Source organism: Engraulis encrasicolus, chromosome 1 (genome assembly GCF_034702125.1).
Source record: "Engraulis encrasicolus isolate BLACKSEA-1 chromosome 1, IST_EnEncr_1.0, whole genome shotgun sequence".
Lineage (NCBI taxonomy): Eukaryota > Metazoa > Chordata > Actinopteri > Clupeiformes > Engraulidae > Engraulis > Engraulis encrasicolus.
In genome coordinates, this window is record NC_085857.1 from 24,081,647 (window position 1) to 24,104,858 (window position 23,212).

Genomic DNA, 23,212 nt, shown 5'->3' on the forward strand with positions numbered 1-23,212 from the left:
CCCAATCTGGCAACGCTGGCAGAGAGGCCAAGTGGAACACTGGAAAACAAATTATATTTCAATGCCGTCATCAGAGTTAACACCCTCAATTCATCAAGCCTAGAAAGCATGTCTGTTGTTTTTTTTCCCACCCCCAAATCAAAATCTACTTGAAAGACTTTAATCTATCACCCTGTGATTACAGACTGAGAGCCTGCCATGCTGCAGACCCAACAGATTTTTCTTTTTTTTTGAGTTACGCAAAATGTTTACGAAAACATCGCCACTCAACAGAAGTGAAGATGAGGCCAACAACACATCTGTGAAATTAGATTTTGGTTGCCTTAGGTAACAAAATTCATTTATTTTAGTTATCCATTTTAAGACATTCCTTTGAAGGGTTTAATAACATACCCTCCTCTGTAGCGTCAAAATTATTATTAAAAGCCATTAGCACTAGTAAGCACGCCGGGTTCTGTGGAAATAGGATAGGCCTACACGCTCTTTCTGTTTTTAGAGACAAGAAGATTTGAGCAAAGGGATCTTCAAGGGCTCTGGAACGTGATTGTCTTCACAACATTGTTCACAAATACAATAAAAAAGGGCTTAAATGAGCCATACAGTTGCACTAAAATCGTCTCAAACTACGTACGCTGCCCTAGATACACTACAGTCTACAGAGGCTCCCAAGAACTGCTTGAAATATTCATTCCCCCCCACACTGCTTCAAAGAAACGCAACAGGCAACTCATCACCTTCTGCATCATCTACCGTCAGCTGCATCCTCCCCCCCCCAAAAAAAAAACCACACACACACACACACAGACACATACACACATACTCACACACACACACCACAATTTCTCGACACGGTTTCCAGACACAACTCTTGATAGTGATTCATTCAGAGAGTTAACAAAAAAAAGAAGTGATGACATCTGCTGCTCGGGGTGGGGAGAAACTCATCAACTCCTGGCGGCCTAATCCTCACTAAAGTTCTCTGACGAGCGAGTCGACAGCCAGTCAGGCAGCCATGACAGTTTGCGTGGGTACAGCATGAGTGTGAGTGGATCGGGATTATGGGGTTTGAGGTTGGCAAACGTGAGACTCTGAAGAGACTCTTTTCACACGCCCCTCACAGGACGGCAACGCATATCAAAAATACAGGGCCTCAGGGCACGTTTAACTAGCCAGGGGTGAATTTCTCGAAACCAAAGTTGCTTACTACATTAGCTACTTTGTTGTTTTCAATGCATTTTCCCATTGACAACTACCGAAGTTGCTAAAAGGCTAACAACTTCTCTTTTGAGAAATTCAGCCCAGGCCACGCCCTCCTGGTGACGCAACACCTTCGCCGTTGCTTTGAAAGTCGATGATAATCCGGCTAAGTTTTACTTGTTCATTTATAACCGTCACAAATTCCACTACTGGACAGTTAAGCTTACCTTTTTGTGTTGTCCCTGATGTTACACCTGTGGTTTTTCATTGAAACCTTTCTTTCCACAGGATGTCGATTACTGTCAACTCAGGCAGTACTATTACTCACAGCCAGGCGAGTACTATTTTTTCATTTGTAGTACCTTTTTAAAAAAAATAAAAAAATAATAATACAATAATAATAATAATAATAATAATAATAATAATAATAAAATATATGTATATATTAGGGGCTTTTATGCCTTAATTTGACAGGACAGCTGAAGATGGTGACAGGAAGCGAATGGGACAGAGAGACAGGAGAGGATCAGGAAATGACACCAGCCGGACTCGAACCGGGGTCCCTGTGGGTGGGCATGCAAGCCCAAATGTGGGGGGCTTAGCACGCTGCGCCACAACACCACCTATTTGTGGTACCTTAAGTAATACACTATACGACTATAAGACTACACTATTACCAGTAGGCCTATGAACAGTACCGCAAGTCTTGCAGCTCATTGGATGGTGGCGGTAAGTATTCCTGAAAAAAGTAACATTTGCGAATGGGCAGCATGAACTGTGGAAAGAAACTGCCAAAAATATTATACAGTGTCCCTTTAACCAAAACCTCATCAACTCCCGGTGGCCTAATCCTTATTTAAGTAGTCTGCCAAAGTGACAGCCAGCCAGGCAGCCATCACAGTTTGCATGGAGACAGTGTGAGTGGATTGGGATTAGACTATGGTACATTGAAGAACGCATGGCTTTGAGAGCTCAGCTCTTCCAAAAACAGTACTCTCAGTACTGTCCTTGACGATCACCAATCAACATGACAGGGCAATGACAGGTCAAGTTCTATTTTGTTCTGTATACTATTGCCTCCTCAACCCCGGGGAAATTGGCCTGCATGCCAGATTGCCAGTCCAGCCCTGGTAGCATATTTAAGAGGCAGGCAGGCAGGCAGGCAGGCACTGGCCATCACAGCTTGGTGACAGTGTGAATGGATCTACTGTAGAGGATGAGACTTGAGGTTGAAGAACTTGAGATTCTGAAGAGACACTTTACCATCTTCACAGGACACTTTGTTTTAAGAGAAGGGCAGCAGCCATCACGGCAGGGCTTGACACTGGCACCAGCAACCGGCCAAATGCTGGTAAAACTTGGCTGTGGCTAGTAATGCTTAATGCTTTCATTGTCACTAGCCAATTTGGCTGGCAGCTTATTCCTTGGTGTGACATACGCATCATAGCCTATATTCTATTGTTCACCCCTTGTGTATCAATTGTTTGTATTTCAGTTCAAGAAAAAAACTCAGTAACTCAGTTTCTATTTGATTGAGAAATTTCCATGTAGAAAGCTATACACCCATCTTGTGTTAGCACCGCATCTTCTGAGGTTAGACATACACTATGATGATAATTTTTTTTCTATCAATATAAAATTGGTGGCTAGTGGCATACCTGAATGGCTAGTGACTCAGGAAAACCACTAGCCACAGAGGCCAGTGGGCGAAAAAGTTAATATCAAGCCCTGCATCACGGGTGATGATGACAGTGTGAGTGGATGGAGATTATGGGACTTGAGGTTAAAGAATGTAACATTCTGAAAACACACTTGACTTCAAGGACATCAAGCAGACTATGTTGGCAGAACAAGGGCAAGTGTAACTTCAATTATAGTAGACTACCTTCATTGATTCATTAATCTGACAACGTGACAACTACTCAAGAACATGAGGCCCTGAAGAGGCAAAAAAGTCTTGAGGCTAAGAGGCACTTTACCCTCTTCACAGGACGTCAATCAATGTTGACAGAAAGGGTTCTATTTCTTAATTTATAGCGCCCCAACCAACAATGAATTAATCTGACAATTTGACAACTGCTCTCTTGAAGGAATGATTGATTTAATGATTTAATGATTTATAATTAATATAGGGCTTGAGCCGGAAGGACATGAGGATCTCAAGAGACATTTACTCTCTTCACATGATTTCAAAAGCAGTCAACCAATTTTAGCAGGACCAGACTTCAGGGGGCGAGTTCAAGCCAACTGAGAACCACGCCGACGCCGGTGCCCGTTCCCGCACCTAATCACGAGCCGGACAGCGTGTTCACGCTGCAGATCTTAGTGTTCGCGAATCAGAAACTTGGTTGTTCTCTGCCAACCGTGACGACAACATGGACATCAGTAGGTTAATCTGGGTAACACGTGTGGAGAAGGTCAGAGGCCAGTATGAATGCAGATAGTTCACAGTAAAGCACACTTAAAGTTTTAGTGCCAAACGTAACCGGTGCCGGCGAAAGGTTTCTTTACCAGTAATTAATTCATTGAAGTAGTAGACTATTTTCATCTTTTTACATAAGGATTTCTCTCCTTACACTTATGGTTTAAAACAAATGTCTTTCACAATGACTCATGACGTATTTTGAACTTGCTCCAAACAGGGCTGGCCTGGGATGAAAAATCAGACCGGGCATTTTCAGCCAAGACCAGTCCACCAGGCGCCGTAACAACATTTTAGCCATCTAGTATCATTATTTTGACCCCAACCGCCAACATTAATAGTTAAATATGACTCAGAGAGGTTTGCTGCAGCTGCATGAGGACTGATACCATTGCATAAAGGTGGAAGGCCAGTAGCCTGGTAAACCAGCGCCACCCGCTGGACGCCAACATTTTTCAGCTAGCGAGTGGCTCTGGCCTCGGATCTGAGAACGTTTTGAACGCTGTGCCCTGAGTCTGGCAAAACCAATCACAACGCAGCGATTTGCTTTGAATTAAAGCGGGCGGGGTTTTGAGGGAGTGATGACGAACCTCGCAACACCGTTGGGAAAGCACATCAACGGCAAAGATCACCGATTGGTCAGAGTGCCGGCACGGTTTGAAAAAACAACAGGTTGTTCTCATCAACAGTCTTCGGAGGTATCGTTCATCGGGGCCAGACTAAATTACTCTGGTCTCACATTTAGGCTGGTTTATCAGGCTAGAAGGCCAGGCCAAAATCATCAACAGTCCACCGGGAAAGTGCCCTGTATGCCCTCTGGCCAGTCCAGCGCTGGCTCCAATCAACCAACAACGAATTCATTCAGCCACAAAAACAATTACCATTTATTAAGAGTTATTTTTACTGTATCTCTGACATTAAAGAGAGACATATTCTACGCATCAATTTTTAGTAGTCTGCCTTAACCAGTAATTGATGAATCCATATCTACACAATTAACCTTTTTGGAGAAAGATTTATTTCTTTTATTGCCTGTGCTTATGGCGTTCCACAAAATGTCATCACTATGAAATAGCCCGATGGGATATCTGTAGAAGAGACACTTCATTTTCTCTGTCTTTCAACTTAACCTACCCGCATAGAAACACATGCACACACACAGGCATGCATGCTTGTACACACACACACACACACACACACACACACACACACACACACACACACACACACACACACACACACACACACACACACACACACACACACACACACACACACACGTCATACACACACACGTGCACTCATACTGTGCATATAAATGCACACATACACACGCTACATATCTCTCACACAGAGATATACACACACACATTCTGGACACATACACATACATATACACACACAAGCACATACACACGCGCACACACACACACGTACATGCATGTAGATGCACAGACATGCATGTAGATAGATGCACACACACACACACACACACACAATTAAGTCTAGAGGCATTCAGGGTGAGCCCTGATGGATTGCCTGCAAATACTGTATACAGTGTGTGTGTGTGTGTGTGTGTGTGTGTGTGTGTGTGTGTGTGTGTGTGTGTTAAGCCTACTGTGTGTACTGTGTGTGTGTGTGTGTGTGTGTGTGTGTGTGTGTGTGTGTGTGTGTGTGTTTTAATACATTAGCCTATATGTGTGTTTGTTTGTGGCTATAGGGGAGGTAAATGAGAGAGCTGAAGAGACGGAACATCAACGCAAGAACATTGTGATGTCACAGTGGTCTGTAAGTCTCTAAGCTCACTTGGAGGGCAGCAAACATCTGTTGTCTTCTCTGAGCTGTTTTTTCCCCTCCCATGAGGACTAAACTCTGCTTAGCTGCCGACTGGGAACGGACAGAGTGCTCCACCACTGATGACCCAGACCTTTGCAGCAGTCTCACAATACGCACTGTTTGACCAGTTGAAGCGCCTTATTCTTGGATGAAAAAGCTTTACTGCCATAATCAGGGAAGCTGACAGGGGGGGGGGTATGTTGTCCCGGGCCCAGGGAGAGAGAGGGGCCCCAGAATTGGGTCCTCATTACTTTGTATAGGTTGGGGGGGGGCTTTCAGATTACGTTGTCCCGGGCCCGGCCAAGGCTTTCAGTGGCCCTGGCCATAATACTTTACACTTCTATGATGTTACACAGTCTTTAGCAATACATTATGACTTGTTCATTGCCATTCTGATGACAAACCTAACACATTTCACATCATGCATGAGGATAACATGTGATAACGTGTTTTTTTAAAATTGGTCTGCATTATATGACCAGTGAAATGCCTTACTCGTCCTTGAAAAACTAACTACCACCAGTCTTTAGTGATACATTAGGGGGCCTTGTCTTATAGTACATTTCCTATTGTACATGGGGAAGTACAATCAGTCACCATATGAATGTGTTACTTTATTTATTTATGTATGTATTTATTCATTGCATTGATTTGCGTTATTGGACATGAGTTGTCATGTTATCTCTGGACTATGCTGGCTCCGAGGGCAGCAAAACAGCTGGTGTTTCTCTGAGCTCTTTTCTTCCATGAGGATTAAACTCTACAACTAGCTGCTCCACCACTGATGACCCAGACCTTTGCATTAACCCTTTGAGAAGAGGGGTTGATCATACAATCCTCTGAGGACTTGCATACTGTATGTTTGTTTTTATTTATTTATTATTGTGTTGGCCTGGGGCCTATACTACAAAGCTGGTTCAGGCTAAGCTAAGAGGTAAATCATCTAATAGAAGAGCCTGGAGTCGTATTAGATTATTTACCTCTTAAGTTAACCTTAACTTATCCTGAACCAGCTTTGTAGCATAGGTCCCTGCGTTGTTGGTCCTTTGTTACCATGTTTTCTATGTGATCCTCGAGATGGAGTGCACATCAGCGACGACCTCTCTTGGACCACCAACACTACATCACTGGCGAAGAAGGCCCATCAGCGTCTCTACTTCTTGCGCAAACTAAAGAAGGCAAGTGCTACACCCTCCATCATGACAACATTCTACAGAGGAACCATAGAGAGCGTCGTGTCCAGCTGCATCTCAGTGTGGGGAGGAAGCTGCACGGAGAAAAACAGGAAGACACTCCAGCGTGTTGTGAACACAGCGAAGAAGATCATTGGAGTACCACTCCCCTCCCTGCAGGACATTTACACCGCACGCCTCACCCGGAAAGCACTGATGATCATCAAAGACACAAGTCACCCTGCACACAAACTGTTCAGCCTTCTGCCCTCTGGAAAGAGGTACAGGCGCCTCCGTTCCCGTACCACCAGGCTTGCAAGCAGCACGATGCATCAAGCAATCAAGATACTGAACACTCAACCCACTCTCCCTCCACTGTCAGCCTCTAGCCAGCCAGGCCACTGACAACCCCCCCCCCCTCATCCCCACCACCATATCTGCGACTGAACATTCCACCTGCACTACTACATCTGTGACTGAACTTTCAACCTGCACTAACTCAAAACATGCACATGCACATACACACACACACACACACACACACACACAAGCACACCACACTTTCTGCACTAAACCCAAACATACACACACTGACACACAACTCATACTCACACACACACACACACGCACACACACAGACACACACACAGACGCACACCGCACTTTCTACCTGCACTAAACACACACACACACACACACACACACACACACACACACACACACACACACACACACACACACACACACACACACTGCTGCTGGTGTACTTGATAGACCTATTTTAATATTTATTTTTCTTCAAATGCTACTATTACTATGTCAGAACGCTATAAAGGACTTGAAAAAGCACAACAAAATATCTCCTCTTAATGTATGTTCTCTACAAGTCTTCTGTTGTCCAGTCTTGCACTTTAAATGTCTGTATGAGCACTGTCTATGTCCATACTGTCTTATGTCCATGTATGAGTACTGTCTATGTCTATACTGTCTATGTCCTTACCTAGATTAGTCTATGTCTGCATGGGAAAGCAAGAAACATAATTTCAAATTCTTTGTATGACCAGTGCATGTAAAGAAATTGACAATAAAACCAACTTGACTTGACTTGATGCATTACCTTGGTCGTCCAGCACTTTGGTCAGTTGCCATGGTTTCCCCTCCCCAAGTGCACTAATACATGAACTTGATTAAAAAGGTTCAGTTTTGACAATGATGTTACAAATTCCCTGCAGATTCTTTGAAGTTCTATGAGGAATGTACAATGTGTAACATTTTTGGAAGGACGGAGGAGAACCCTTACTCTTCAAATGAAGCGACAGAGTGGAGATGGAGGGAGGCAAGGGAGAGAGAGAGAAGGTGGATTCTGTGGAAGTTGGGTTTAGTAGAGAGCAGGTTGTATTGGTGGTCAGGACAGCCATTGACAGTCACGGATGGACTTCGGACAAAATAGATAATCTGAAGGAGCCTAATGTGTTCAATTCTGGAACCAATCTCTCTCAGCCTGGGTACCAAGACAGATGGTGGATGGCGGTGAAATAAAATGAGAGCGGACAGAGAGTTAGATGGAGGTTGGATGAGGTGTGTGTGGGGTGGATGACTCAGGCTACCATCAGTTCTGACTCAGGGTGGATGATGGTGGAGGGAGAAGAAAGAAGATGTTTTTTTGGAAAAGGGAGAGTTGTGTGTATATCTGGTGGTTGGAAAGGGAGAGCGGTGTGTGTACATTAGAGGATGACATTTTTCGGGAATTCTCGTGGATCCCGCAAGTTTCCCACGGGATGGGAGTCAAATTTGATGAAAAAAAAGATGAACGGGAGCGAGCAGGAGCGGGAATAAAAACGAACAAAAATGAATGATTTTGTGTGGGAGTGGGCCGGATTGGGAGACATTCTTACAGCAGTGGACGGGATGGGATTCGTTTCTTTTACTCCAGTCCGGGATGGGATTTTTTTCTGAGACCGGGATGGGATGGGAGTGAAAATCCACTGCGCTAGTATACGTACGTATCTGGTGGTTGTGTGGGACAGAGGAGTTGTGTTATGATGCTACAGTAGTGGTGGGAGAGAAGGGAAGAGAGGGTGGTGGATGAGAGAGAGAGAGAGAAAGAGAGTGTGTGTGTGTGTGTGTGTGTGTGTGTGTGTGTGTGTGTGTGTGTGTGTGTGTGTGTGTGTGTGTGTGTGTGTGTGTGTGTTTGAGGGTGAGGGGGGTGGGATGTAGTTCATATAGATGGATTGTGGGGTGAGAGAGAGAGAGAGAGAGAGAGAGAGAGAGAGAGAGAGAGAGAGAGAGAGAGAGAGTGTGTGTATGTGGTGATGGTAATGATGGAAGGGGGGGGCTGTTGTGGTGGGTTGAGGCTGCTGTGGCTCAGTAGGGCTTAGCGCTTCGCTGTGTTACGACTTGATACGGCATGCCATGCCAGCTTTTCATTTCCGCTCAAAAGTGTGGAGATTAGGACATAGGCTGCCAGACTGGACAGTCGCGAAGACAACAGACATCACATGCGTTTAGCACATGCTGCATGCCTGTGTGTGTGTGTGTGTGTGTGTGTGTGTGTGTGTTTGTGTGTGTGTGTGTGTGTGTGTGTGTGTGTGTGTGTGTGTGTGTGTGTGTGTGTGCGCGCGCATGTGTGTGTGCTTGTGTGTGGGTGTGTCTATGAGTGAGACTGTGTACGTTCAACGCGCACGCACGTGTGTGTGTGTTTATGTAAAAGACACATTATTGCTCCTTTAACATTGTTTGGGGCGCTGTATTGTTTTCTCAATAATTACTGTTCCTCCCAAATAAAATAATCAAACTGTATGTGTGTGTGTGGGCGCGCACATGCGTGTATTCTTTCTATTTCAAGTCAAGTCAAGTCAAGTCAAGTATTTCGGACACATTCGGGCCACAAATGTCCCCACAAAGATAGGTCAATGTTTGATGCAGAAGAAATGTTATTCTCCACTAATCTAATTTTGATTTTCATTATTATATTATTGCTATTGAGAAAACCAGACGTGCAAAAACCTCATTGCTTTACTGACAGGTTGGGTGATAGGCGTTCTTGAGTTTTATCATTTCTTGAATAATTGGGAAGCATCATCGCATGACTATCAAAAGGAACAGTGTGTGTGTGTGTATGTGCGTGTGTGTGTGTGTTTGTGTGTGTGTGTGTGTGTGTGTGTGTGTGCATGCATGTTGCCATCAGCAGCCAGTCACCCCCACCCCCCTCCTCCCCGTCTCACTAGTTGGAAGCATCTTGAACTCACAAAGTATTGGTAAATCATTCCATATTCTTATATTAGTGTTTTGTTTAGTGACAATTAAAATGTCTGCACCATTAATGACAGTGTAAAACAACGAGACAACAAAAACAAAGAACAAATGTACATTTCATATGAACAAATATGCATTTCATTTAATTCCACCCTTTGCATTTTTAAACATTTAGAAGAGGCTCTGTGGTTTTATCTCAATGACACTCCACACTAGGGGAAAAGGCTCTTCTACAGGACCTAATCAAAACACCTAGTGTTATTGTCGCTCATCTTTTAGAAAGCCTATTTTGTTTGCAACATCAGAAAGAATCCATTTGACCTTAGAGTATTTGGGAATTTTTGTGAGTTGTTCCTGCTGATGTCTATTGCCAAATTTTGAGTGACAGTGATGCAATATTGCAGATGGCAAACTACTGCATTTAAAAACAAAAACAACAACAACAACAACAAAATCCTCTCTCTGAGAAAAGCCACATTGAGAAAAGCAAAACACCTGCAAAAGAGAAAAAAAAAGCTCACCTTCCACAAGAACGTCCTCCTCGCATGAGTACCATATCCCCGTATGGAAGTACCTGAAGAGAAATCTGTCATCTCCGGTCTCCCAGCTGTAAACCACTTTATTGGTGTCGGTCTCGTTCACCCCGTAGTCGATGCAGTTGTGTTGGCGCTTTTTGGAACAGCTCGGCTTGGGGACCCTCTGTGTGCCGATACACCAGTGCGATGTCAGCAGCGCGGCAACCGACAAGCAGAGCGCGAGGACGCAAAGGCACACCGAGGCGAGCGCCCTGCATCTGCGCGTGGTCTTTTTCGACAGCATCTTGCCGCCGAAGAGACGTGTGGCGTCAATTAACTCGCAGCCGTCCATTCTTTTGCAACAGACAACGCGAACGCTGACCTACACTGCTAAATTGTGGTATTGTTATATATCCGCAATACAGGTGGTACGCTGAAGCAACCATCTCCGAAACATCCCCCTTCCCCATCAATTTACATCTCAAGCGTCAAGCTCAAACTGCAAGTTGTGTGTCTGACGTTTGTGGGGAGAATATCAGAGGCGTGCGCAGGCGCGCTCTCACATAAACAAAGCCATGAACTTCGTGATGTTGACAGCTGTCATTGGTCTTTGCGAATGAGAGGGTCACGAGCTCACTGCACGAGGTGTTAATCTCTTTATTTCATACTTATTTTATAAATGGGTGGGTGTGTGTATCTTTCCCCCCACAACTATAACATGGGTGAATAAGCACATAATGGCTATACTGGAGCCCAAAACGTACAGCAGACTTATTAGGTGGGCTAACCCACGGAGCAGCAATTTACATCGCTCCGAAAGAGTAGCCTATTCAGCAACTTTACAGCTGTTGCGTTCGACTTCAGTTTTGTCAGACAAGAAACAAATTACGCTACTGTGAATGAGAGACTAAAAACAAAGCATTGCCTGAGTCCATATTTTTTCCTCAAAACAGGTGCATTGAGATATATAGGCCATAAACGTCTCATTAACATTTGCATTCAAAAAGCCTCGCATCAAAAAAACACAAGGTGCAAAATTCTCAACCTATTTGTGAACGCCCCCCTTTGAGCAGCAACAGGCTCGCGCAGACGGACCTGCGCAACACACAGCGCCATTGTGCGCGTGAATAAAGTTCAACAAAGATGCCTGTGGGAATTTTTTGTACGCCATTGTCCAGCCGTGGGGTCTCTGGCCTTTAAACCATTACAAGTCTGAGGACACCATCAGCGAACGCAGTAAAAAAAAAACCACGGGGTGTCTTGAATTGATTAGCCTTCGCGGCTTGTTTGGACATTCCATACTCCCCCATAAGCTGAACATGGACGTCTCCACGGTTCTTTACAAACCCTGGTCAGAAGTCGCCTCAAGGTTGAAGGGGTCACGGTGCATGAATAGAAGAGGCTTGCCTTCTCATGGGGGCCTCTGGTCCGGAGGAACAAAGGTTATTTTTTTGGTCGCAGGCTACTGAAAATTATGAGCTGTTCAAAACTGACCGCCCGCGCCTTAAAGTTTTTTGCGTAGGCGAGAAACGTGACGCCGATATACACCATATGTGTCAGCGATCCCACGGCATATAGGCTTACGTTAGAAGTGTTTTTTTTTTTTTTAAAATCTGCATAGGCCTATATTTCACACATTACACACTTGTCTAAAAAAAACCTAAACAAACCCAAGATTAGAGATTAAGATAGTAACAGGCTTATCCCGTAGGCCTAACACACTGTCACAATTTTGCTTTCAACTTTCAGTATTAGACAAGGAGAGGCAATATCCAGGACGCCTCTGCAAAAAATGAGAAAAATCCAAATCTCAACAACGAGACAAAATCGTGTTTAGAATTCAGATCTGGCACGAGATTATGCACGTGGATTTTCTCACCGGAGTGTTTGGGTGTGCAATAGGTTGTTAAAGACAGCTTGTCTCCTTTTGATGTCTTTACAATGTTTGTCCAGTTGCTGGGCGCATGGTACCCCAGCCAGCCCCATCATAATAGCGTCCGCTCTGTCTCTCCTCCGCACTCCAGTGGGAGGGGGTGGGTGGTCAAGGACTACCTTTTTTTTTACTAGACACTTGGACTTTGTCTCTGTTGCTTCACATCGACGTGTTCGATCCTTTGTTTTTATCATCATTCGATTTTTGGTCTGTTAGGCCTTCACGTTGCCATTGCCATTACAATTGGCGTAGGCTGTCTACTGCATCATCCTTTTTGATAAAGCATTTTGTCCCTGCACCAAAGGGAGCTGTTTTACGTTTAACAGCATGCACAATGGACTTTCACTGAAGCGCGACATTTGGAGTTATGGAAGTATCCGGTGATTGGTCGCAGCAACTTTTGAGATGCACGACAGTGGATTCTTTTCGCAATAAGTTTTGCGCGCATTGCTCAACACCGGGGAAAGGATGGTCTTGTGTTTTCACTCTGACTCTTTGTCTATTTTTGTTTCTCGACACGTTTCCCCAGCATTCCTTGTGTGCGAGGCTTCCTGCGGCGAAGTCAGAGCATCAAGGTGTTTGTCCCAACAAGTTGAACTCCAACCTGTGGGTGGATGCGCAGAGCACCTGCGAACGCGAATGTGAACTTGATGAGGTAGGCTATCGATAAATTCACTTGCGGTGCCGATTGTGATGCCCTACCAGTTTCCATGTTTAGCCTATGTTCTTAATGTAGGCTATAGTGTTATGTTGAAGGGTTAACATTGCGTCAACTAAATAGCCCTAATGCCAACTTACGAGTAGGCCTAAATTCTATTCAACACACTGTTGCTTATTTTAGCCACATAGCCATCTCTCTCTCTCTCTCTCTCTCTCTCTCTCTCTCTCTCTCTCTCTCTCTCTCTCTCTCTCTCTCTCTCTCTCTCTGTGTGTGTGTGTGTGTGTGTGTGTGTGTGTGTGCTTACCTTGAAGTCTTGAAGTTGCAATAGCCAACGTCGAACTGTCGGAATTAGCCCACTTCTAAAACAATGGCCGCACCAGATAATTATGGAGGGAAACATAAAGTTCGCACCTTTCCTTCACTTCCCGTCGATGCCCGAGATTCCGCCTATAGCCTAGGCCAGGGGTGTCAAACTCAAATTTACAGGGCGGCAAATCAAAATGTGGGATGAAGTTGCAGGATGAATTATATATATATATATATATATATATATATATTTTTTTTTTTAAATGCTCTGAAATGATGTAGGCCTACACATTTAATATGATACTTAAACCTAAACAATTAAGACACATATGTAGGCCTACCTCCCATCCCATAGTATATGGCCTATGGTCTAGTTTATGTGCTGTTCCATATTAATGGTTGATGTATGTATGTGGTCCAACTGTAACACACACATGAACATATATCTTGTGGGCTACATGAAATCTTGTGGGCTACATGAAATTGGCCCCCAGGGTCTTGAGTTAGACTCCTGTGTTGGTCAAATGCACCCTGAAAAATGTGTAGGCCAGGCCTATTATTTTGTATTCTTGCAGTATGTATTCATCACTATCATTCATGCTATCAACATTATTGGCATGTATCTACTTTTCAATTAAAAAAAAACAATATGTGACACATCATACCCAATATCCTTTTATTGTAGGCTATTGTAGGCCTATTTTATTACATTGCATTACCAGTACATGTATGTTTTAACCCTTTCTTTTTTAAAGCACTTTTTGGGGCTTTTTCACCTTTATTATTACAGGACAGTATGAGAGTAGACAGGAAACGATTGGGAGAGAGAGATGGGGCAGGGCCGGGAAATGACCCTGGCTGTACTCGAACCGGGGTCCCCGTGGGCATGCAAGCCCAAATGTGGGGGGCTTAGCGCGCTGTGTCACAGCGCCCCCATGTTTTAACCCTTTCATGCACCATCTGTTTTATAAGCTTGTTGTTACTTGGCAATAGCAATGTTGTTACTATGTTGTTCAGCTTTTTTGCAAACAGTGGTGGCGAGCCCATCTGCACTGAAAGGCTAATTTTTGTACATTTTCCCCAACCTATCATCAAACCCACCAATTTATCTCATCTTACAGTATCTCATCATGCTGTGCTTGTGTTTTATTTCTTTTTCCTCCACCACAGGACTGTGCCGACTTTGAGAAGTGCTGTGTCAACGTGTGCGGCCTGTACAGCTGCGTGGCGGCCCGCTTCGCCGAGGGCTACCTGGGCCAGCCGGACGGCCAGCCAGGCGCGGGCGGCGGCGATGGGGCGTCGTCCAGGGGCGGAGGAGGAGAGGCGGCGGCCCCCACGTGCCAAGGCTTCATCTGCAGCCAGCAGGGCTCCACCTGTGACATATGGGAGGGCCAGCCCATCTGCAAGTGCCAGGACCGCTGCGAGAAGGAGCCCAGCTTCACCTGCGCCTCCGACGGGCTCACCTACTTCAACCGCTGCTACATGGACGCGGAAGCGTGCATGCGGGGCGTCACGCTGACCGTGGTGACGTGCCGCTACCACCTGTCGGGCCCGCAGACCAGCCCGTTGCCCCAGGACACCACGGCGTTCCCGACGCCCACGGCCTACGCGGAGGACCCCCTGCCGCCCACGCTCTACAGCAACCCCAGTCACCAGGCGGTGTACGTGGGCGGCACGGTGAGCTTCCACTGCGACGTCATCGGCTCCCCGAGGCCGGACGTGACCTGGGAGAAGCAGTCGGAGCGGCGGGAGCGCATCGTCATGCGGCCGGACCAGATGTACGGCAACGTGGTCATCACCAACATCGGGCAGCTGGTGGTCTACAATGCCCAGGTGGAGTGGAAATCAATCCCTCATTTTCATTTTTAACCCTTTAGCGCAGAGCCTATGTTATAACCTTACTGTCACCAAAATTGTAATGGCTATGTCTTAATATGTTAATTAAGGCTCTCAGTACTGTCATAGCAATGTTGTTATGATGTAGTATTTTCATCAAATAGTGAATGAGCCTGTCGGTGACACCATCTGCAGCAAGAGGCTACATTCCAAATGTTAACGGTTGAGATGGAATCTGTCAGAGAGGACCAGAGTAGGTATTGCTGGCAAAATCTCCTATGATGTTTGGTAGGTAAGTAACATTGTTTTCAGAGTGAGAAGTCTGCACACACTTAGAATCCTTTTTGTTGTATTTTATTATTTCATGGCAGGATAACGTTTCGACCTTAACAGTCTTCAGATTCTCCTGTTGAGGTCGAAACTAGGGATGCAAGCGATTAATCGATTAATTGACTTCAATCGATCAATGCGTTAATCGATTAAAAAACATTCATCATGATTAATCGACAATTCAACTGACAAGAGACCCAGGTGAAATGGGCATGTGAAGAGTGTGTGTGAAGAGGGGTGTGAATAGTGGGAATATTTAAATCACCTTTGGATTAAAGAATTGAAATAGAATTCCTTTAAATGTGGAATTTTATCTAAATTTTTTAGTAACATTTTTAGATTTAGTAGGTTTTTTGTTCGAGAAACATTGATATTTCGGGGTGGAAAACGCCACTTATCAATTAATCGTAAGTCGATCGATAAGGCTATCAACTAATGATTAATGAATTAATCGATAATTTGCATCCCTAGTCGAAACGTTATCCTGCCATGAAATAATAAAATACAACGAAAAGTATTCAAAGTGTGCGGACTTCTCACTCTGAAAACTACTGTAGAGTTGGCCTTCGTCCTGCACCTTTCCTTGGGATATGCACAATGCTCTCCTTCAACTGGAGGTAAGTAACATTGGTCAACTGGTGGTCTGCTCAGGTAGAGTGGAAATGTCCCCATTTTTTAAATGTTATTTTACATTTCATTTTACCCCTAAATGAATCCAATGTGCATGGGTGGAATGGAAATACTAAAAACTATGACAGGATGTCATGTCACCGATGTCTAAAAGTTTTAGTATTTAACACATTTTTTGCATGGTTGGTTTTAAAGGTTTTAAATTTACCCATCTTAAAAATGTCTCAAAGACTCAAAACTTTCACCTGCAGAAACCCTTAATTTTGAATCATTAATACCAGATTGTATTCATCATCATGCTCTACTATTGAAAGAATGCATGTTGTGTGTGTATGTGTGTGTCTGTGCGTGTGTATGTTGTGTGCATGCATGCATATGTATGTTGTGTGTGTGTGTCCCCGTCCAGGTGTGGGACACGGGCATCTACACCTGCATCGCCCGCAACCCGGTGGGCGTGCTGCGAGCCGACTACCCGCTCTCCGTCATCCGCCGCTCCGAGGACGACTTCCTGGACGACCCCGAGCTCAACATGCCCATGGGCAACCCCTTCTCGCCCGCCGACTGCCTGGCCGAGGTGGAGCGCGGGGAGTGCGGCGGCGAGCGGCACGTGGACTGGCACTACGACACCAAGCAGGCCACGTGCCTGGCGTTCAGCCACAACGGCTGCCAGGAGGGCCGCAACCGCTTCGAGACGTACGAGGAGTGCCGCGTGTCGTGCCAGCGCGAGGGCATGGGCGTCTGCCTGCTGCCCGCCGTCCAGGGCCCGTGCAAGAACTGGGAGGCGCGCTGGGCGTACAACGCCGTGACCAAGCAGTGCCAGGCGTTTGCGTACGGCGGCTGCCAGGGCAACGCCAACAGCTTCCGCACCAAGACCGAGTGCGAGGCCAACTGCCCGCGCTCCAAGAGCCGGCCGTGCAAGACGTGCCGCGTCAAGGGCAAGATGGTGCCCAGCCTGTGCCGTAGCGACTTCGCCATCGTGGGCAAGCTCACGGAGCTGATCGAGGACCTAGACTCGGGCATCGCCAGGTTCAGCCTGGAGGAGGTGCTGCGGGACGAGAAGATGGGCCTGGCGTTCTTCAAGACCAGGCACCTGGAGGTGACGCTGGCCAAGGTGGACTGGTCGTGCCCGTGCCCCAACATGACGCTGGGCGCCGAGGGCGGGGCGCTGCTGGTGATGGGGGAGGTGCAGGACGGCATGGCCGTCATCCAGCCGCACAGCTACGTGCGGCCCGTCTCCGACCGGAGGCTCAAGAAGATACACGAGGTGCTGCACAAGAACACCTGCCAGATGCTCAAACGCTTCCAGGACTGATGGGAGTTTTTACGATGGCAATGGAGATTTTTTTAACTTTTTTTAAGCTAGATTTTTTTTCAATGATAATGATAGAAAAAGTGAGATATTCAAATAGATGTGTAATATAAGCCATTTAATAAATTGACATTTGAGTGAGTTGGCCTGGCCAACTGATAGGGCACTACCAGCCCGGGTCATTTGCCGACCCCTCCCTATCTCTCTCCCCATTCGCTTCCTGTCCAGTTCCCAAACTGTCCTGTCAAATAAAGTCATAAAAGACCAAAAAAAAACCTTCAAAATGACATTTGAAGAGCTTTCAATGATTCATTTTGGATGAAGAATGAGGCCATTCAGCAGCCACGTGCGCCCGTCTCCGACAGGAGGCTCAAGAAGATACATGAGGTGCTGCACAAAAACACCTGCCAGATGCTCAAACGCTTCCAGGACTGATGGAGTTTTAAGATTGTGATTTATGATAAAGATCATGAACTGATTGATTGCCATTATGGCTTTGACCAAATTGTAATGTATCACTAAAGACCATATGCGTGCGGTGCATGTCATGGTGATGTAGTACTATGGTAGTTGAGTTTTTTCAGTGACCATTACAACATTCCAACAGTGTGTAACTTGACGTGACTTGAAAGCTTTAATGTCCTTCAAAAGGCAATTTGTCTTACAGCACAGCAGAATGACATAAAGGGGCTAAGCTGTAGTTGTAGTTTTTACGCTGTAGTTTTATTGTTGGTTATTCATAGAAATCAAGAAATGTCAAGAAAAGTTCTGCATAGAATGCTCAGAGGGCTCCGGGACTGATGGAGCTTTTATAGCCAGCTACACATATGCAGACTACAAGATGCTGCAATGATTTCAGGATTCGTGTTTTCTATCTCTGTACAATAGCAAACATTCCTTTTACAGGACAGATACTTTTTTTACTGCTCGAAAAGTGAACATTACTTAAATGATAATGATAATGATGGTGATGATCATGGTGCTGAGTGATTCCTGAAATACTGAAGGCTCCATAAGCTGTAATGTAAAAAGTCAACATTACTTTTATAGATACCATAGGTATTTGTACGATTCCAGGACTGGCGTTCTTCTTTTCGGCTCAAGAAGTGGACATTGCATTTGAAGAGCTCTTTTCCAAAATGAGATATAGCCATTTTAGAGAATGTTGGGAAATTGACATTTTTGTATTGGGCATTCCATTGCATTGCATTGCAAAATGCATTTTTATAGAGGTTTTAAAAGTATGTTCTCAAAACATTTGAATGGCAAGAAGACAAACATAGATGATTGGACTTCTTAACAGTCAATTCCAATATTAAAATGCAAAAAGTCAAACATGGTGTTTTGGAAAAGAGCTCTTCATTTATAAATGTTTGGACATTGTGTTTATAAATGCTCTTTTATTGCTACATATGCGAAAGAAGACACTGCCATAGTAGATACTTGATGATAATAAAGATATTGAGTTTATACTGGAATATGACCCAAAGAGTTGAAATAAGATATTGTAACGCACAAGGTGATGTACAAGACTTGCCAAATGCTTTGAGGATTATAAGACTAAACGATTACGATGATGACAAAGACATTGATCTACTTTAAATGATTCACGAAGTGTTTCATGGAATGCCACTCGGAGGTCCGACCTCAATGAGAAATGCCAAGATTGACTTTTGTTTTGCTGCACATGAAGCTGATATTATTTTACTTGCTGTTAGCTAATGATGAAAACTGCTGCGTCATGAAATGGTGAGAGTTCCAACCTTGCCTTATTTTGAGGGATGTCATAGCAGGTGCCTGATTATGTAATAACTTCTCTATGTTGCCTTCACCACAAATGTACTGCTGGAAGTGTTGCCAGATTGGGCGGTTTCCCACCCAATTGGGCTGCTTAGGATGGACGTCTGCGGTTAAAAAGAGCATTTAGCAGGAAAAAAACGCCCAATTTAGGTCCATAGAAATCAATAAAATTGGGCGGGATTTCCCAGATAGCAAAACCCTCCGGCATCTTTCTGGATCTTTCTGGCATTTCTCTGGGGAATGTACGATTTCAGTTGATTCCGGCAAATTAATGGCAACGTGGGAATAATGCCAGAGATATTCTGGCTTTTCACTGGAATGCCACCCAAATAACAAAATCGGTGGTGCAGGAGGGCGGAGCTACAGATACTTTATGGTTCTTTCCCGGCAAGTTGGAATATTACCAGAAAACATTTTGTTCGGGTGGGGGGGCTTTTTTTAAACCTAGGGCCCAAGGCAAAGATGACAGCGGCCCTGCCCTACGGAGACGGTTGACACGCATGCTCATTTAGGTGAGACCGACTTCATCCTAGGAAACTTTTCTGCGGGACAGCAGTAGTCTAGTAACGAACCTGGACTCGATCTACTACTGAACTAGGATATTGTGCTGTGTAAATAATTTGCATTGAGGTAAGTAAAACGATTGTTATACTTTTACCTAATAACTAGGCTACACTGTAGGCCTACTCACTTACATTGTTCTTTGTTGTGTTTACCTGTGCTACAAGCTGAGGCAACATTTCTTGAGGTAATTTTCCTTTGGAGATAGCTAACATCTAGCCTACTACGGTATTTCAGATGTTTGTTCATGACTAAGTGCCATTAGGTCTCTTGACAGGCGTTTCAGTACGTATTAATTCATGTTATGTCATGTCATGGCTTTTAACTGGTTTGGAGGACAAGCTAGCGACCCTTGCTAGCATAGATGGCAGCTTTGGACATTCGGCAAACGTCAGTGTTTAGAGCTAGATGACTGATATGCCAAGACTACCGTATTTTATTCTCAATTTATCGTTGGTGTACTATCATGGCCTTTGGTCATAACATATCGTACGGGCTTAGGACAGCCCGTTTGACTAGATTTCAGATGCCTGCTGAGGTTTGGATTCAGAAATTATTTTTTTCAGAATAGGCGATATTGATGATTTGGGCAATGCTCCAACCATGCCAGTTATCGTAGGGTCAGGTGCCACCCACTTCGTTGAGAACATGATGACTAATGTCAGGTCACGGATTATTGCTTTAGCGTATTATTACCCTGAGCTCTAGTTCTAGTGCTATTCTCGAGTCCACGTCGCTTTATGCAATATAGCCACCAGTTTCTTAGGTCGTTATCAGACGAAAGAGGGCAGTTTGTGACATACGTGAATGATATATCTTTGAGGACACAAAGTAGCTGCCCTTATTATTACACATGCACGAGGTAATGTGATTAACAGAAATATCAGATTTGCAATAAAATAGTCCATGTACTCTTGTCACAGGAGAGTCCATCAGCTCACTAACACGGGTGAGGGACAGGGACCAAAGAGGAGGCTCTACAACATGAGGAAAGACGGCGATCCTCAAGCAGTAAGTTGATTTACATAAGAAAATGATGCAATATAAAGGTGTCTATTGTATGTATAAAAAGGACTTAACATTATGGTCAGAATGAGCTCCAGCTAATAAGGTCTTAAAGGGTTTAATTAAAGGCTTTTTAAATTCACCATCAGTGTGCCTTGGAATCTTTGGCAGGCCTTATCAACAGTCACTGGAGCTAAGTCTGACCATAATTTTGAGCAACTTTATTTCCTTGAGCCAAAGTGCACCTGCTTATGAGAAAAAAAGTGAAACAGCACTCCTCCATAATCAGCATTCCTAGTGAACAGTTGAATTTTTTTTAGCATATGTAGAAAAGACTAACTTACTAGCCACTTTGAGTCATTATTAAGTGTGTGTTTTAATAGTAAAATTCTTTCCATTTTGGCTGGTGGAGAAAAAAGTTAATTAACAACCCAGTGTATAACTGTAGGAGCAGACTGTACAGTGAAAGTGAATCCTGCCTGGACTTAACAGACCCCTATACCTAGAATGACCCAAACATTTGACTATTGCTCTTGTCACAGGTCAGTCCATGAGCCCACGTCTTCAGGCCAGGGGCCCGAGAGAAATTTCCAGTGACATGGATCAACAGAGATCCTCAAACAGTAAGTTGATCTTCTACATCTAATAAAGGAAATCATGTGAATTGTCTTTAAATAGAACACAAGCATTTGATTACCAATCTTGTATAAGGTCAGTCCATAAAAAATCAAATGTGTGTGTGCGCGTGCCCGCCCGCCCATCTTTCTGAGTGTGTATGTGCTACAAACAAACTTATGCCAATTTTTTTTAGTTTTTCTTGATTATTTAGGTATGTCAGTGAAATAATATAATTTGCATAATACTGAACTTTTTAACCCTGTGTATATGTAGAACAGGATTTGACTATCTCACTCTCATTACAGGTCAGTCCATGTGCCACGTTCCAGCCAGGGACCAAAAGGGGGACTTTCGTCATGGGGCCAGACAGACATCCTCAAGCAGTAAGTTGATTTACATGGATGCATTCTGAAGTTGAATTGAAGTCGTTATATTGTTGTACGCTGGCTACTATTCAATGTGTCAAAGTGAAATGTATTAATTGTTGTCCCATGAAAAAATGAACTGTATCAAATCTCAATGTATCGTTCCAGGGATAAGAGTTCAAGAATGTTGTTGCAGGTGAAATGATCATTGAAATTTGCTGATTCAATGCCATTTTTGTATCTTTACTTTTTGGAGAAATAGAGAGATGCATCCAGGCCACCCACTAGGAGGTGGGAAATCGTACGAAGAGGTGGCTGTACCTGGCAGCAGACTGAGATGGGGTGAGGAAGAGAAGCACAGACCAAGAACGGAATGTCAGACATTTGCCCTTTTTTATGCCCAGCACACACAGACACACACACACACACACACACACACACACACACACACACACACACACACACACACCAGCATATAAACATGCACATAGACACAGGCGCACGTGCACACACATACACAGACTCTCAAACAAGATGAGTCTCTGGTGATGTTGGCAAATAATCTGAATCGATACACACGGCAATGATTCCACCATGGTGCCCCACCTACGCGAGTCCTGTCCTTCAGCATTGACTTTCTCCCCAGGTGTGGTGTGCCTTCATCCGAACCACAATGGCATCCCAAGCAGCAACAAATACCTGCACGCATGCATGCTACGGTACACACACAAACACACTGGACTGTGAACTAGGTCAGACACACACACATGCTCAAAGTAGCCAAGATCGAAAAGGCTGCATCGGTGGCTTGACTGCATCCATTTTTTGGAGGAACACCTTTGTCAATTTGGAGGAACTTTGTTGTGGGAAGATATTTTAAAATGTTGATAGTCAGACTCTTGTATACCCATTCGCTTCACTTTGATGTATTTTGTAATTGAGATGATTTATGCCACAGTGCTGAATTAACACATCATGACAAAGATGTCGCCTTAAAAGGTATGTTTGGTACCTGTGGGTCAAATGTCTCAGGAGCTCCCTGACTGCAGAACGTCTCAGGAAAGGACTCAACTTTTTATATTGTATGCTGGGTGCGATTTGTCAGAAAACCAGAAAGGGGGATGTGTTTCAGATGTCAACAATATCAATGGAGTTACATTAGACCATGGGTCCCCAAACTAAGGCCCGGGGGCCGGATGCGGCCCGCCATGCCCCTTTGACTGGCCCTCCACCTCTCTGTCACAGAAAAAAAATAATGATAAAATATACTTTTTAAATATATTTTTTTTAATCAACAGGCCTTCCTACAGTTTAATTTTCACTAAACTACGTAGTGTGAATAACCAGAAGTTTCTTGTCTTGATAGTTTCTCATCTCACTGTAATATAAATAGGCCTACCATTTCTATTCACTCATCAACTGTCAATCACCATATTTTTCTAACTTGTCCTTGCTATTTTT

At 44.4% G+C, this 23,212-nt stretch overlaps 2 protein-coding genes and 1 long non-coding RNA gene across 3 annotated transcripts in view; 2 read left to right on the top strand and 1 right to left on the bottom strand.

Moving 5' to 3' along the window:
• LOC134456644 (germ cell-specific gene 1-like protein) overlaps nucleotides 1-10,749 on the bottom strand; it is a 28,698-nt gene extending 17,949 nt beyond the window's left edge. Inside the window, exons 1-2 of the mRNA XM_063208086.1 lie at nucleotides 10,411-10,749; nucleotides 9,826-9,835 (exon numbers count right to left, since the gene is read on the bottom strand). Of these exons, the coding sequence (XP_063064156.1) occupies nucleotides 9,826-9,835; nucleotides 10,411-10,749 (349 nt within the window). The remainder of the gene's footprint in view (nucleotides 1-9,825; nucleotides 9,836-10,410) is intronic.
• A 1,948-nt stretch (nucleotides 10,750-12,697) lies between these two features.
• On the top strand, nucleotides 12,698-17,405 carry wfikkn1 (WAP, follistatin/kazal, immunoglobulin, kunitz and netrin domain containing 1). Its single transcript, XM_063208098.1, has 4 exons — nucleotides 12,698-12,703; nucleotides 12,860-12,985; nucleotides 14,468-15,130; nucleotides 16,500-17,405. The coding sequence occupies exons 1-4, from the start codon at nucleotides 12,698-12,700 to the stop codon at nucleotides 17,403-17,405; spliced, it is 1,701 nt and encodes a 566-aa protein (XP_063064168.1).
• A 2,350-nt stretch (nucleotides 17,406-19,755) lies between these two features.
• On the top strand, nucleotides 19,756-22,899 carry LOC134455344 (uncharacterized). The gene is made up of 5 exons (XR_010036101.1): nucleotides 19,756-19,832; nucleotides 20,687-20,774; nucleotides 21,311-21,391; nucleotides 21,692-21,769; nucleotides 22,008-22,899. It is a non-coding gene; the product is annotated as an uncharacterized LOC134455344 (long non-coding RNA).
• The last annotated feature ends 313 nt before the right edge of the window (nucleotides 22,900-23,212 follow it).